General features: G+C 37.0%; 1 protein-coding gene and 1 non-coding gene across 2 annotated transcripts; one reads left to right on the top strand and one right to left on the bottom strand.

The window, feature by feature from the left end:
• The first annotated feature begins 2,751 nt into the window (after nucleotides 1-2,751).
• On the top strand, nucleotides 2,752-7,891 carry LOC120016158 (transcription factor VIP1-like). The gene is made up of 4 exons (XM_038868792.1): nucleotides 2,752-3,399; nucleotides 3,998-4,130; nucleotides 6,787-6,871; nucleotides 7,291-7,891. Exons 1-4 carry the CDS (start codon nucleotides 2,861-2,863, stop codon nucleotides 7,530-7,532), a joined length of 999 nt encoding a protein of 332 aa, XP_038724720.1. The 5' UTR covers nucleotides 2,752-2,860; the 3' UTR covers nucleotides 7,533-7,891.
• Nucleotides 7,892-12,139: 4,248 nt separating this feature from the next.
• LOC119980160 lies at nucleotides 12,140-12,245 on the bottom strand. The gene has a single exon (XR_005463800.1). It is a non-coding gene; the product is annotated as a small nucleolar RNA R71 (small nucleolar RNA).
• Between the last annotated feature and the right edge of the window lie 269 nt (nucleotides 12,246-12,514).

The following is a 12,514-nucleotide window of genomic DNA, read 5'->3' as shown; positions in this document are numbered from 1 at the left end:
TAGCTGGGTGAGGTGGGGAAAGGTTACAAGAGGAAACGTTGTTGTTCTTCCCATAGAGGTTTTCTTGAGCCCAAAGCCTTCCATTGACTATAGATAAACTTCAACAGTTGTGGAACTATCTCCACCATATTTTTCTATATTTTGCATCCGAGTTACGCTCTCACTTTTCTTGTAATCCTTCTCTTCTTTGGCTGTGCTTCGCAATATGAACTAGACAATTTGTTTATATATATATATATATATATATGATCGTCTAGAAGAGCTTTTTTTTATTATACGTGAATGGTATTTGGACGACTCATACCCTCTTGCATGCCAGTCGGCAACAGATGGTAGGTTCTCCCGACAAAGGCTTAATAAAAATAATAGTTGATGTTGACACATTTGTTATTAGATTAATCCTCAAAACAACAATAATGAAGGAGTAGTACTTAAATTTTTAATAAAGAAGATTAATTAAGTCGATGATTTGAGGGCCACCCATATTGGGGAAGCGGCCAAACTATATAATTACTGGAGTACTAATTAACACAAAAACTATATATTTTATATAAAAGTAAAAGTTCTTAATTATTATTATCTTTGACCTATATATACAATAATACAAAAATTAAAGTTAAATTAGCCAACAAAAGATGATTTGTGTGGGCTTGACGATGCGACCAACAAACCACTTTATTTCTTAATCAATTGATGTAATTTTTGACATTTAAATTAATTTGCTTGTTAGTTGTTGGTCATCAATTGGCAATAATGTTTTTCATGATATTTGAAGAAAATAATTTTCTCAATAGTAAACATTTCCAATAACCAAAAAAAAAAAACTATTGGGAGTTTGACCCCAAAAAAAAGTAAGAATCACATGGTTAGATTTCATTAAAAAAAAAAAAAAGAGGCCAAATTAAGAAATAAATGAAAGAGAGGTCGTAGTCAACACCTACCATAATTTGGGGAACGAAACCGAGTTGTTCAACGCCACATGGCTTCGAGTATACGAAATGTTGGACCCACATGTGTCCTAAAACTTCTAACACCATAACGCGCGTCCAGCTGTAATGACGGTGTTTATATCTTTCTCGTTATTGCACTCGTGCCCCTATATTTTTCAACATACTTCCATCTATACCCCTGATGCACCGACGTCGATGTTCAAAAAACCCTTTTACGAATTTGATGTTTAACCATTTTTTAAAGTTTATAATTCACATCTAATAATGAAGAAAAAGTCAAAAAGATTTTAAAAATTTTAAAATAAAAATATAGTGATGTGACACACCTCTCAAATAATTGGATTCAAATTATAAATTCTACAATTTTAAACAAATTATAGAGTCCCGATACCCCTATTACAACACATTTGGATGAGTTAATTGGTGGTAAAGTTTACAATTGAGTAGGTAAAAAAACTAAAGCTAAAAAGAGCAAGCGATGTGGAGATTTTTTGGTTGTTAAGTGAATGAAGCAAATTTAACATACATTCTCTCATATGGAAATAATTATTCTATATAACAAATGCAACGGATTTTGGATCCCTTTCATACTCGTAAGCATGGAGTAAAAGTCCAAATCAATGTAAGCTTCTCTAAGAAAAGAAGCCTCTTAATTAGTGGTGAGCATTTTCAAGAAACTTAAGTGATCATTAAATTTCTTTTCTTTTGGGTGACCGTATAAACACTATAAATCCTTCCTTCTACTAGTAAATAAATATCGGACATAATGATTTCGATGATATATATATATATGTATATATGAGATAATCATAGATTATTACTTTTATGTAAATCCTCTTATATTTAAATTTTCTCACACTCTCACTCTCTTAAAATACTTTGATAATTCAAAAGGTGTCAATTTAGAGAGTCGAACTTGAGTATCTTAGGCTACCTATCTACTCTTAACTTTTTTTTTTGGTTTAAACAGTGGAAGGGGATTCGAACCCTGATCATAAAAATTATACACATTTGTCATGCATGTATGCGTACATAGACATTTCGATTCAATTATTAATTCTTAGTCTCATTCATTGCATTAAATACCTAAATCTTGTAGGATTTCCCTTCCTCTTTTTTTTGAGAAATTGTCTTCCTTTTTCTAATGGGATATCATATCCATAATCCCAATAGGTAGACCTATTCATTCTATATGGTTTATTTATGAACATATTAATATTTCACAAAGTTTTTTTTTTTTTTTTTTTTAAAGGCTCACAGGCCACACACACGCTAAGTCATGCCCGTGGGGCATGAAGGCCACCACTGCGGATGGAAAACTACCCAAATCCCAAACCCCCTGGTGAGAATAGAACCCTGGACCTCAAGGTCATTGACAGACAACCTGATCAACCAGGCTATTTCCTATTCTCACAAAGTTGTATTTTTTAAGACCCCTACTGAACTATGAAAAGCAAGGACAATAATTGTGTAAGATTATATCATGTTAATATATTAGAACCAATTTTTCAATAAAAACTAAGATTATAAACATAAGCAAATGATTAGTAAACCATAACTCATAAGCCTATGACTCCATAAGTCAATTAAGGTTAAGATCGGTAAGATCGGGTAACATCGGATAAGATCGGTATATCTTATCAATTTTGGAATTTTATATGGATTCGAATCGTTTTGGTAAGCTAAGATCGTAGATCAAAATCGGGATTTTGACAATCATACTTACCATATGTAGTTTCTTGACAAAAAGTAAGAGAGTTTACTTTCACCAACTAATTTATATATATCACACTAATGCCCCGTTACTGCTGCTGAATCATCTTCACCCAAAAACCCCCTCTCCGGTGAGTGGTGATTCTCTCTCACTTTGTCGACCACCGGCACAACCACCACCACCCACCACCACTGAAATGGACCCAAACAAGTACTTGGGGGCACAGCCGATTGCGATGGACATAGAGCAGATGCCCGAAACTCCAAACCATCACAGAGGGACCCACCACCGTCGGGCTCACTCCGACACCTCATTCCGATTCGACGACTTCATCCTCTTCGACCCTTCCGACCTCGACCTCTCCTCGCTCGACCTTCCTTCCAATCCCTCCAATCCTACTCCACCTACCGCTGCTGTTATGCTCGATAACTCCTCAGATGACTCTTCCTCCAATAACGCCTCAAAACCTAAACCCATCAACCATTTCCGCAGCTTGTCCGTGGATTCAGACTTCTTTGACGGTTTGGGCCTTAATTCTGGAGCCGGAGATGAGAAATTTGGCGGGAAAGTTGCTACTGCGGCTCAGGGAGAGAAGAAAGGGTATCATCACAGGCATAGTTATTCCATGGATGGGTCATTTGATGTTGACTCAGTTTTGGGTGATGAGACTAAGAAAGCTATGGCAGCTGACAGACTCGCTGAACTTGCTTTGATTGATCCCAAGAGAGCTAAAAGGTTAAGTATCTGTTACTTGATTAGTTTTAGTTCTTAATTTCATTTTTTTTTTGTTACAAGTATTAGAGCTGAGGAGTTGTTTGATTGATGTATAGTTTTTTTATGGTGACGTATGATATGTGGTTTTTCATGAATTCCTGAATTTATTAATTTTTGCCCAACAGAAAGAAAATTAATAGGAATTTCTGTTTCAATTATGAATTTTTCATACTCTGATTGGGATAATCATTGTTCGAGCGATTGCACCATAAAATAAACAAACTATGATTCTGTAGGGATACATTTGTCGTTGCGGATTCTCTGCTGAGCATGTCTTTCAATTCACTTACTAATCATTTCAAGTGAACACAAAGAACTTTGTGCAGATTTGTTGAATTTTGGATTCATATGGTTATCGCCATTTGATTGGCTAGGCAGCTTAATTTCTCTACCTTTTCAATATGTTATTTATGGACATGTTTCTATATGATAATATTTTTTTCCTATAATAGTTGGGAGATGTAGATTTCATCAAGTCAGGGAAACTGGGGGTATATGAATGAAATAGCAAGTATTTTTTTTCTTCCTCTCACATATTATCTTTTCGTTTTTGTTGCAGGATTCTTGCTAATAGACAGTCTGCAGCACGTTCTAAAGAGAGGAAGATAAGATACACAAGTGAACTGGAGAGAAAGGTGCAGACACTTCAGACAGAAGCAACCACCCTCTCTGCACAGGTCACACTGCTCCAGGTATTAACTTTGCTTTATTACATCATTGATGCCAATTAATTCTTGATGATGATTGAATGAAATGTATAAAATTGCTATTAATTTAGCAATGTCTTATTCATTGAGACATCTACATCTGTGACTTTCTTGTTGGGAATGATGTCTCAAGATATATTTGGTATATGCTTGTATAAATAATTCTTGCATTTATTTGGCTAGCCAACCTCTTGTTTTCTTCTAACATACCAGTCACTCCTTTATCAGTTTTGCTACAAGATACTCGAAGAAACATGACAATTTCTAAATATTAGTGGGTTGAGTCAGACATCACGTTTATCATTTGCATCTCCCATTTTCTGGGGACTTTTTAATGAATATGGTGGTAATATCTTGTCATATTAAAATATTTGTTGAGGCTAATAGATATGTTTATTTCAATTCAAGCTGGTGAAGCTTCTTTAGTGGTGCCATGCCAACGATGCCTTTGCTCTATCAAAACATGTAGATGTACTGCTAGACAGGCAAGAGTTACTCAGACATCTTAAATGCAATTTGGATAAGATCGAAGATTCTTATTTGACAATGCTCTACTCAACTTAATTTCCTCATTAATTAATGCAGCCTACTATTTGGAATCATGTCTGATATGTTTGTTAGTTTTGCTTGTCTGACATGTTCGTGGCTTTGTGTTTGTTATTCATCAAAAAATTGTTTGTTACTTTTGCTTTCATATGTGTACGTATATATCTCGTGTACATAAAGGCAGTTGCATGGGCGCATTGATATATTAAGCCAACTTCCTTTCTTTGCATCACGTACGGTATGATGTAATAGGATGGTTCCATACGTGTAACCATAAGCACAAAACCAAACCTGCTATATTTTTGGTAATCTCGATTTGAATTGTTGTGCCTGTCACATTAAGAAAAATTGTTGTCATTGTAAATCAATGTTTGAATGTTCATTTGTCTTAGTTTTTGTCTCAAGTTGATTATACACTTATGAGACTATAGGGTTCTCCTAACAAATGCCTTGAACCTCCTGGGAGATTTCAATCATAGACGCCGGCTGTTTGTAAAACATTCTAGAGTTAGCAAGGCTGTGAATGATTCTGGAGTCCCTATGGAGCCATCAGCAGTTAAGAGCCAATAATTTAAAGGACAATCATAGTTTGTTTCGAAACCTTGGATATGAAAAGGTACGGCTAGATTAGGTACCTAGGTTTACAGGCTTGCTTGAAATACCTCTGGATTAATTTATACGTTTTAACAATTGACCAAGTTGCGTTCAGATTTTCAAATGTTGAAGTCTTTCATTGCTTTGCTTTTACAACATCTATTTGTTACGATTTTCTGTAAAGAATTGTTTCTGTATATGCTCTTTTTTTTGCTTTGTTGTCTAATACCAATGTAGATTCTAGATGCACCCAACTCAAGTGCATGGAGTATAATGGACAAATTTTTTTCCTTCTGATGTCATATTTTTTCATTTCAAAATTTTCATACCCTTTTGTGCATTACTAATTTAGTACGTGTCATGTACTATTTGTGCTATGTATTATATCTTTTTTATTGATACTACATTAATATTTAATTATTGATAATGAGGGCTGTGTATCTCATTCGTTCATATTTATATATTTGTATATGCATACCATAAGAGAATCACTACTGGTCTGGTGGATGGGATCTCATCTCCTTGAACCACAAGTCAAGGGTTCAAATCTTTCCATCTCCCAAGGCTTGCGGAAGAAAAATTTGGTGTACCATATGTTTACTCCACTCATGTCTTTCAATGCTTCCAGTACATTTCCCTATCTCTTCTTGTTTTGCATGTGCTACTTTGTATTTTTTTTTTCTCAGTACTTGTATGCCTTTGTTGGAAATTTCTGAGGATGGCAGAACATTGGAAAAAAACTTTGCAACACCAATATTTACTCTCTTAAAGCACAAGAGATGAAGTATCTACCAACATTGGAATGCCACATACCACTCATTGCTTTACGGGTCTAAGACACTTTTAGATGCACTATTGCTAATACATGTTTTAAGTTCGGTCACCAAAGAAAACTTCGGTTATCAATCAGAGTCAGACTAATCATATGACTTGTAGTAATTATCTGTATCTACCTAATAAATCCTTGAGTTGTCATTCAAAAAAAATATTTTCCAACTGTCAAGTGTCTGAATTTCCCCATTTTGCAACAAGTTTTTGCTTCTGTTAAAAAAAAGGTTTCCCTCTCTTTGCTCATTTTTCTTCCCACTTGCTTGAAATACTTCAGACTTTTTTTTTTTCTCTCCATTCCACTTCTCTGTGGCTGCTGCTCTTCCATAAATTTCTATCGTCGACGTCTTCACACCCTTCAACTCCCCCCCCCCCTTCTCCCAAAAAAAAAAAGGAAGGTCCCACATTTTTCTTTGGGTTAGCCCTTGGCCACCCTATTTCTTTTGCTTCACTGGATTTTAGCCCACTCTAGTTTAGAGGTTGATACACTTATGAGAAGTTTACCTATCTTGATGCTTTAAGCCCCAAAAGTTCAAACATTGACATCTAGTTGCTGTAGAAATATGGGGTTATGTAGTGATACCTGTTACTGGCTCGTACTTGAATTCAAATGGATAGAACTCCATAGACACTAAATACAAACTATTTACATGTTACATTTCATGTGATGCAGAGAGACACCTCTGGGTTGACTGCTGAGAATAAGGAACTCAAATTGCGGTTAGAGGCTATGGAGCAACAAGCACAACTTAGAGATGGTATGTTGATGACGGGAATGCTTATGCTATTTTATCTATTACGAATTTTTGATTCATTTGATTGAAGTTAATTCAATTTCTTATCACTCATCAACAGTTAAAGGAGCAACTCGCTTTCCCTTTCTTTTTTTGACAAAGAAATTTAGGCACATATGATGTAGTACAATAAGGAGCAGCGAGATTGTTTCTCTACCGTAAATTTCCCCATACTGAATTCTCTTTAGGGAACATTAGTTTTAACATCCAAAGGAGATAAGTACATCTAATGGAAGAGCCATAGGTGAAGATTGTCACAGTTTCCTTTCTATATGATTTTGATTTGCTTGTCTGAGTAACTTCATCCGATTGTATGATTGCTTCTTATTTCTTAGCAATTATTCACAGGAGTTAGTATTAATATTCGTGTCTACTACCCGCAGCTTTGAACGAAGCACTGAAGGAAGAGGTGCAGCATCTCAGGATGGCAACTGGCGAAATTTCAGCTATGAGTAACAGAGCGTTACCTCCTCAGTTTCCTGCCCAGCCAGGATTGCAGCACTTTGGAAGCCACCAAATGGAGCAACACCAACAGCAGCTTCACGTTTCTCGCGGATCCACCAACGGTCAGAAGGTCAATGGTCAGCCCTACCCAAGCTTCTTGGACTTTAACCGCCGGACCTAGTGAGCTTGGAGAAAATTACATTGTCATGTCAGCATTCCAGTGGTGGGAAATACAAGGTAATTCAGGCTAGTAGCATCTTTTGTAAATATAAAATATTTACATGTAGCAAGTGGAATGCTATGAAGAGTGTTGTTCAGATATGTCCTATATATTATCATCTATACATAAGGCTGTGTTAGTCTTAGGACCAAACCTGATGGTAACTTGCCGGAGGGCATTAGAATCTCTCATTGAACAATTAATTGGCAACTTATAGTTGTAGTGGCTGTATGTATAGTACTGTTGCTAGTTTCAGTAAACTTAGACAAATAATCTTCTACTTGATCATTATTCATGATGAGGACTCTACTTCCATTGCATTTTTCTTACGATTGTTTGATGATGATGTGGCTTGGGCATAACTGTGTAAAGCCGAAGCACGACTTTGCTTTCAGTTCTTGTTTATACAGTCGCTGGACTTGTGCATCTGCCAGAGGGTACTTTTTTTTATCTGATCTTCTGACCGCATCCACATCAACAACATCAAGACCCATATTGCATTGGTTTTCAAGAAAAGCAGCCCAACACTTCGAGATAGACGGTACTTATCTGCAAAGCTAGACTGCTAGAGCTGATTAACCCCAAATAGGGATAAATGTATGTGGTGGCACTGAGAATTTGTGTTATACATGTCGAGATACAAAATCAAGAAAGGTTGGTCTGTTAACTTGGATGTTGTCTCCATTCACCATGATCCAGAAGTCTTTTCTAATCCTTATATAAGTTGGATCCTACAAGATTTGATGCAAGTCGTTTCCGAGTTAGTGAATTATCAATTGGATTCTCCATCCTCAAATATATCTGCACATGGCCGGGTTATAATCCTAAAATTCCATTACAGGCACCTTTCATGACTCCAATACCATATTTAAGAAAACAAACTGTTGTGTCTAGCAACGGTAAACTAGGCAAAAATGATGTCGCATAAGGAAGGGGAAGGAGATTATGAAAAATTGGTGCCGCGTGAAGACCTAAAAATCTTCAGTTGATATAATGTCGTCATATAGATAGTTGGAACGGTGTCTTATATTCTTATTAACACCCCCTCTCAAGCTTGACATGGGCGTCAACCATGCCAAGCTTGGACGTGGAACTCTGCAACTAAGCTAGAGTCATGGGCTTTGCAAACATGTCTATAGGTTGTTGGAAAGTTCGAATATGATCAAGCTTGATCAATTTCTTTTCGAATTTCTCTTAGACAAAGTGACAATCAGTCTCTATGTGTTTGGTCCTTTCGTGATAAACAAGATTTAAAGCTATGTGAATGGCGGATTTACTACAACAGAAAAAGAGGAATTGATTTGCTGTTGGGTATCTTCATTTCATTTTCAAGACTGCATTTATCCATATCAATTCACTATTGACTAGGCCATTGACTTGCACTCTTATTCAGCACAAGACCTTGACACAATTTGTTGTTTCCTTGACCTCCATGCCAAAAAGGCATCTCTGAACGTGATGTTGTCACTATTTATTTACCTTTTCTAGTGTTTGGATATATTTGTTGGAATTGATCAATAAAATTGGACTCTAGTTAGATTAGAATTGATAATTCGAGTTTGACTAGAATTAGGTTTTGTACAAGCTTACAAATAATAGGCTTGCTTTCTAAGTTTACTTAACCCTAATTCTTATTGTTTGTTTCTCTGGGTTTAGAGAGGCGGCTGAGAGAGAGAGTGAGCAAGGTGGGGTAAATCCTTGTGATTTATCTATCGGTATATCTCTTGGGGGTTCGGTATATCTCTTGGGGGTTCGAATATGGGTTCAAGGGTGTGAGATTATAAGAAGTTCAAGATTTAGAATCTTAGAGGGGATAGGTTGAATTGGGGCTTATGAAAAATCTCTAGGGTTCTTGGGCTTTCTTGGGTAGAGAAGGTCACTGAGAATGTGTTTGGTTGTCTCTGACTAACATCCGTGGTTTTTTCTCTTATTTTGGAGTTTTCCACGTAAATCTTGTGTCTTGTTAATTGTGTTATCTCAAGTTCAATTTTTCTTTAGTTTGTTGATAGTTCTGAAAGAAGGATCCTGGGGGTAATTCCCCAACAATATTGCACAATCAAAATCACAGAAGAGACGAAGGTTTGTAGGTTGTCTTGAAGGAAAAAGAAGAGCTTGACTAGAAGTCCCCTTCAAATATCTAAGAACCATGTGGGCATTTTTGAGGAGCTAACTTGTTGGAGCTTTCATTAACTGACTCAAGGAGTTCACTTTGTAGGTTATGTTTGGTCTGGTCAATGTCCAGTATATTAGCTTGTCAATGAGTCTTCTGTACATTATGGGTTCCCCTTGAGCAACTGACATCTTTGAATTGATATTCATTGGTATATTCGTGGTCTTAATAAAGAGGATCACCTTACTAATGATCCTCCAGTCTTTACCACTGCTCCTAAAAAAAAGAAGATTTGGTCTTGCAATGATGCTTGCGGGTCCGATGTATCTACGGGAACCAGACAACCCAAAACGGGCAATATTATTGGTGTGTATGGGGGTGTGGATTTACAACAAGGTATCCGAGCAATTCGGTCTAGTTGGACGTGACCTCTACTACACTTGTTGGGTCTGACATAACTGATGTGTCAAATATATACACACACTTATGCATCTTTTACACATAAGTTCATCTCATTTTGAGTTGATTAAGAGTTGATATTACCTAAGAAAGTTATATTTGCATATTGTAGGTGTCAAGGCAAGAAATGAAGGAAAAGAGTGCAAAATGAAGATTTTTACTCTAGAACCGATTTCTGATCGATTGGAGCCATTCCCGATCAATCGGACCTGCCAAAACAGCCTTGAATTCATGGAGACAGAGGCTATTTCCGATCGATCGGAACAGTGTCTGATCTATCGGAGGTACTATTCACAGAACGCGCAGTTTCGCGAAAAAGTTCTGAATTCACTTGTTTTTGAGCCAAAACGACCCCAACTTGTTTTGAAAACGACATAAGAGTTTGGAGAAGTATAAAAGGGCATAAAATAGGGTTTTGGGGGAGTTCGAGGAGGGGTTTTTCATTCTACCACCATCGGAGAGCTTGGAGCCACCATTGGAGCTTGGAGAAGAAGAGGGTCTACAAGGGGGTTTTCTCTATCCTTTTCTATCCTAGTTTCTATGGTTGATTTCCTTTGTTTAATGATGTATTTTGCTTCCATGAGTGGCTAGATTTCTTACTAGGGACTTAATGTAACCAAACCTTGAAGATTCAATAAACTTGGTTTCCTTATTTCTTGATTTCTCTCTCTCTCTTGATTGTCTATGGGTGTGATTAATGCTTTTGAATGTTTGGCCATCATTCAATTGATTTGTTGCCTAGATTAAGACCGGAAGGAGATATCTAGGGTTTGCCTCAAGCCATAGATGATATAGGGTGCATGAACCATAGGAATATAGGTTTGTGACTTATGCAATCGCTAAATGATTTCCATAGTTCTTAATGGGTTTTTGATATATTAATCCGATTGTCAGGAATAACAGGGATTTATGTTGAAAATACGTTTGATGTATCTAGGAATATAACATTTAATAGGTTGGGAAATCGATTGTCATTATAGAGAGAGGAAATAGGGATTAAGGGACCAAGGGAATTGAATTGGATAGGTGAGGTGAAGTTAAGTACCCTAGTGTTTTCCATCCTTGATTTCATACTTGTGTTTGATTTGTCTTTGTTCTTTTGCTTTAGTTTAGTTTAAAAACAAAATCAATCTCGAATCTGTTTCCCCAATTTGCATAGTTGTTACTAGTTTGACATTGATCTTGATTGCCAACACATCCCTAGTGGAAACGATAATTTACTCATTTCTTTATTACTTGTATGATTTGTGCGCTTGCAATTAAATCCATATCAAGTTTTTGGTGCCGTTGCCTGGGATTGAGCAAATTGTTTTTTGTGTCAAATTAGGTTTTCAATTGTGTTAATTGGTTTTTATTTTTCTGCTGAAATTCTTTCTCTTGTATGAGCTTGGGAAGATGTTCTATTAATCCGGAATTAATTGTTATTGATTTGGAGATTGAAAGGACTCTTCACAATCTTAGACGGGAGCTTATTAATAATCAAATGGAAGGCATGGGAGACAATCAAGGAAGGGGAATGTTGGTGATCTTGGTGGAGCTTTAATTGTGAATGATGGTAATGGTAATGGTGGAGGTGCTAATGGAAGAAATGGTGATGAAGCGGTTGAAAACCCTCCTAGGCAATTTGATCCTCGCTCTCTTGAGGATTGTGCTAAGCCTACTTGGGACACAAATCCTTCAAGCATCCGCTATCCTCCTAACAATGCTACTAATTTTGAGATCAAGCCGGCTATCATCAACATTATCTCTAATTCGGTGGTTTTCTATGGTCTTCCTATTGAAGAGCCCAACGTCCATCTTCGCTCTTTCTTGCATGTGTGCACTACTTTTGGGATTAACGGAGCTTCTAAAGATGCTATCTTGTTGAGGTTATTCCCATTTTCTTTGAGGGACAAGGCTAAGGGGTGGTTGACGTCCTTGCCTCCAAATTCTATCACCACTTGGGATGAGATGGCGGAGCAATTCTTGGCAAAATTCTTTCCTCCGGGCAAGGCGGTGCAAATTAGGGCGGATATCATGTCCTTTGCCCAAAAGGATATTGAATCATTTTATGAGGCTTGGGAGCGCTTTAAAGGAATTATTCGAAGTTGCCCAAATCATGGTCTTCTGGAATGGGTGGCGTACCAAGCTTTCTATAATGGGTTGTGCATGCATACTAAGGACACTATTGATGCGGCTGCGGGAGGTTCTTTTATGACCAAAAATCATGCTCGGGAATTACTTGATAAAGTGGCCAAGACCACTAACTCTTGGTCCTCGGTGAGGGGGAATCCAAAGCAAGGGGGAAGTTGTAGAGATGATGAAGTTATGTCTACCTTGGCTATTATGACAAAAAAGATTGAGGCATTGACGCTAAATCAAGCTCAAGGGGTAC

This window comes from Tripterygium wilfordii, chromosome 15 (assembly GCF_013401445.1).
Source record: "Tripterygium wilfordii isolate XIE 37 chromosome 15, ASM1340144v1, whole genome shotgun sequence".
In the NCBI taxonomy this organism is placed as follows: domain Eukaryota; kingdom Viridiplantae; phylum Streptophyta; class Magnoliopsida; order Celastrales; family Celastraceae; genus Tripterygium; species Tripterygium wilfordii.
This window is presented reverse-complemented; position numbering and strand designations above follow the sequence as displayed.

What these genes read in the sequence shown, in the direction of transcription:
- LOC120016158 (XM_038868792.1), top strand. Translation starts at nt 2,861, where the DNA reads ATGGACCCAAACAAGTACTTGGGGGCACAGCCGATTGCGATGGACATA. An exon ending in GATCCCAAGAGAGCTAAAAG is followed by an intron (nt 3,400 to 3,997) that starts GTTAAGTATCTG and finishes TTTTTGTTGCAG; the next exon opens with GATTCTTGCTAATAGACAGT. An exon ending in CACAGGTCACACTGCTCCAG is followed by an intron (nt 4,131 to 6,786) that starts GTATTAACTTTG and finishes CATGTGATGCAG; the next exon opens with AGAGACACCTCTGGGTTGAC.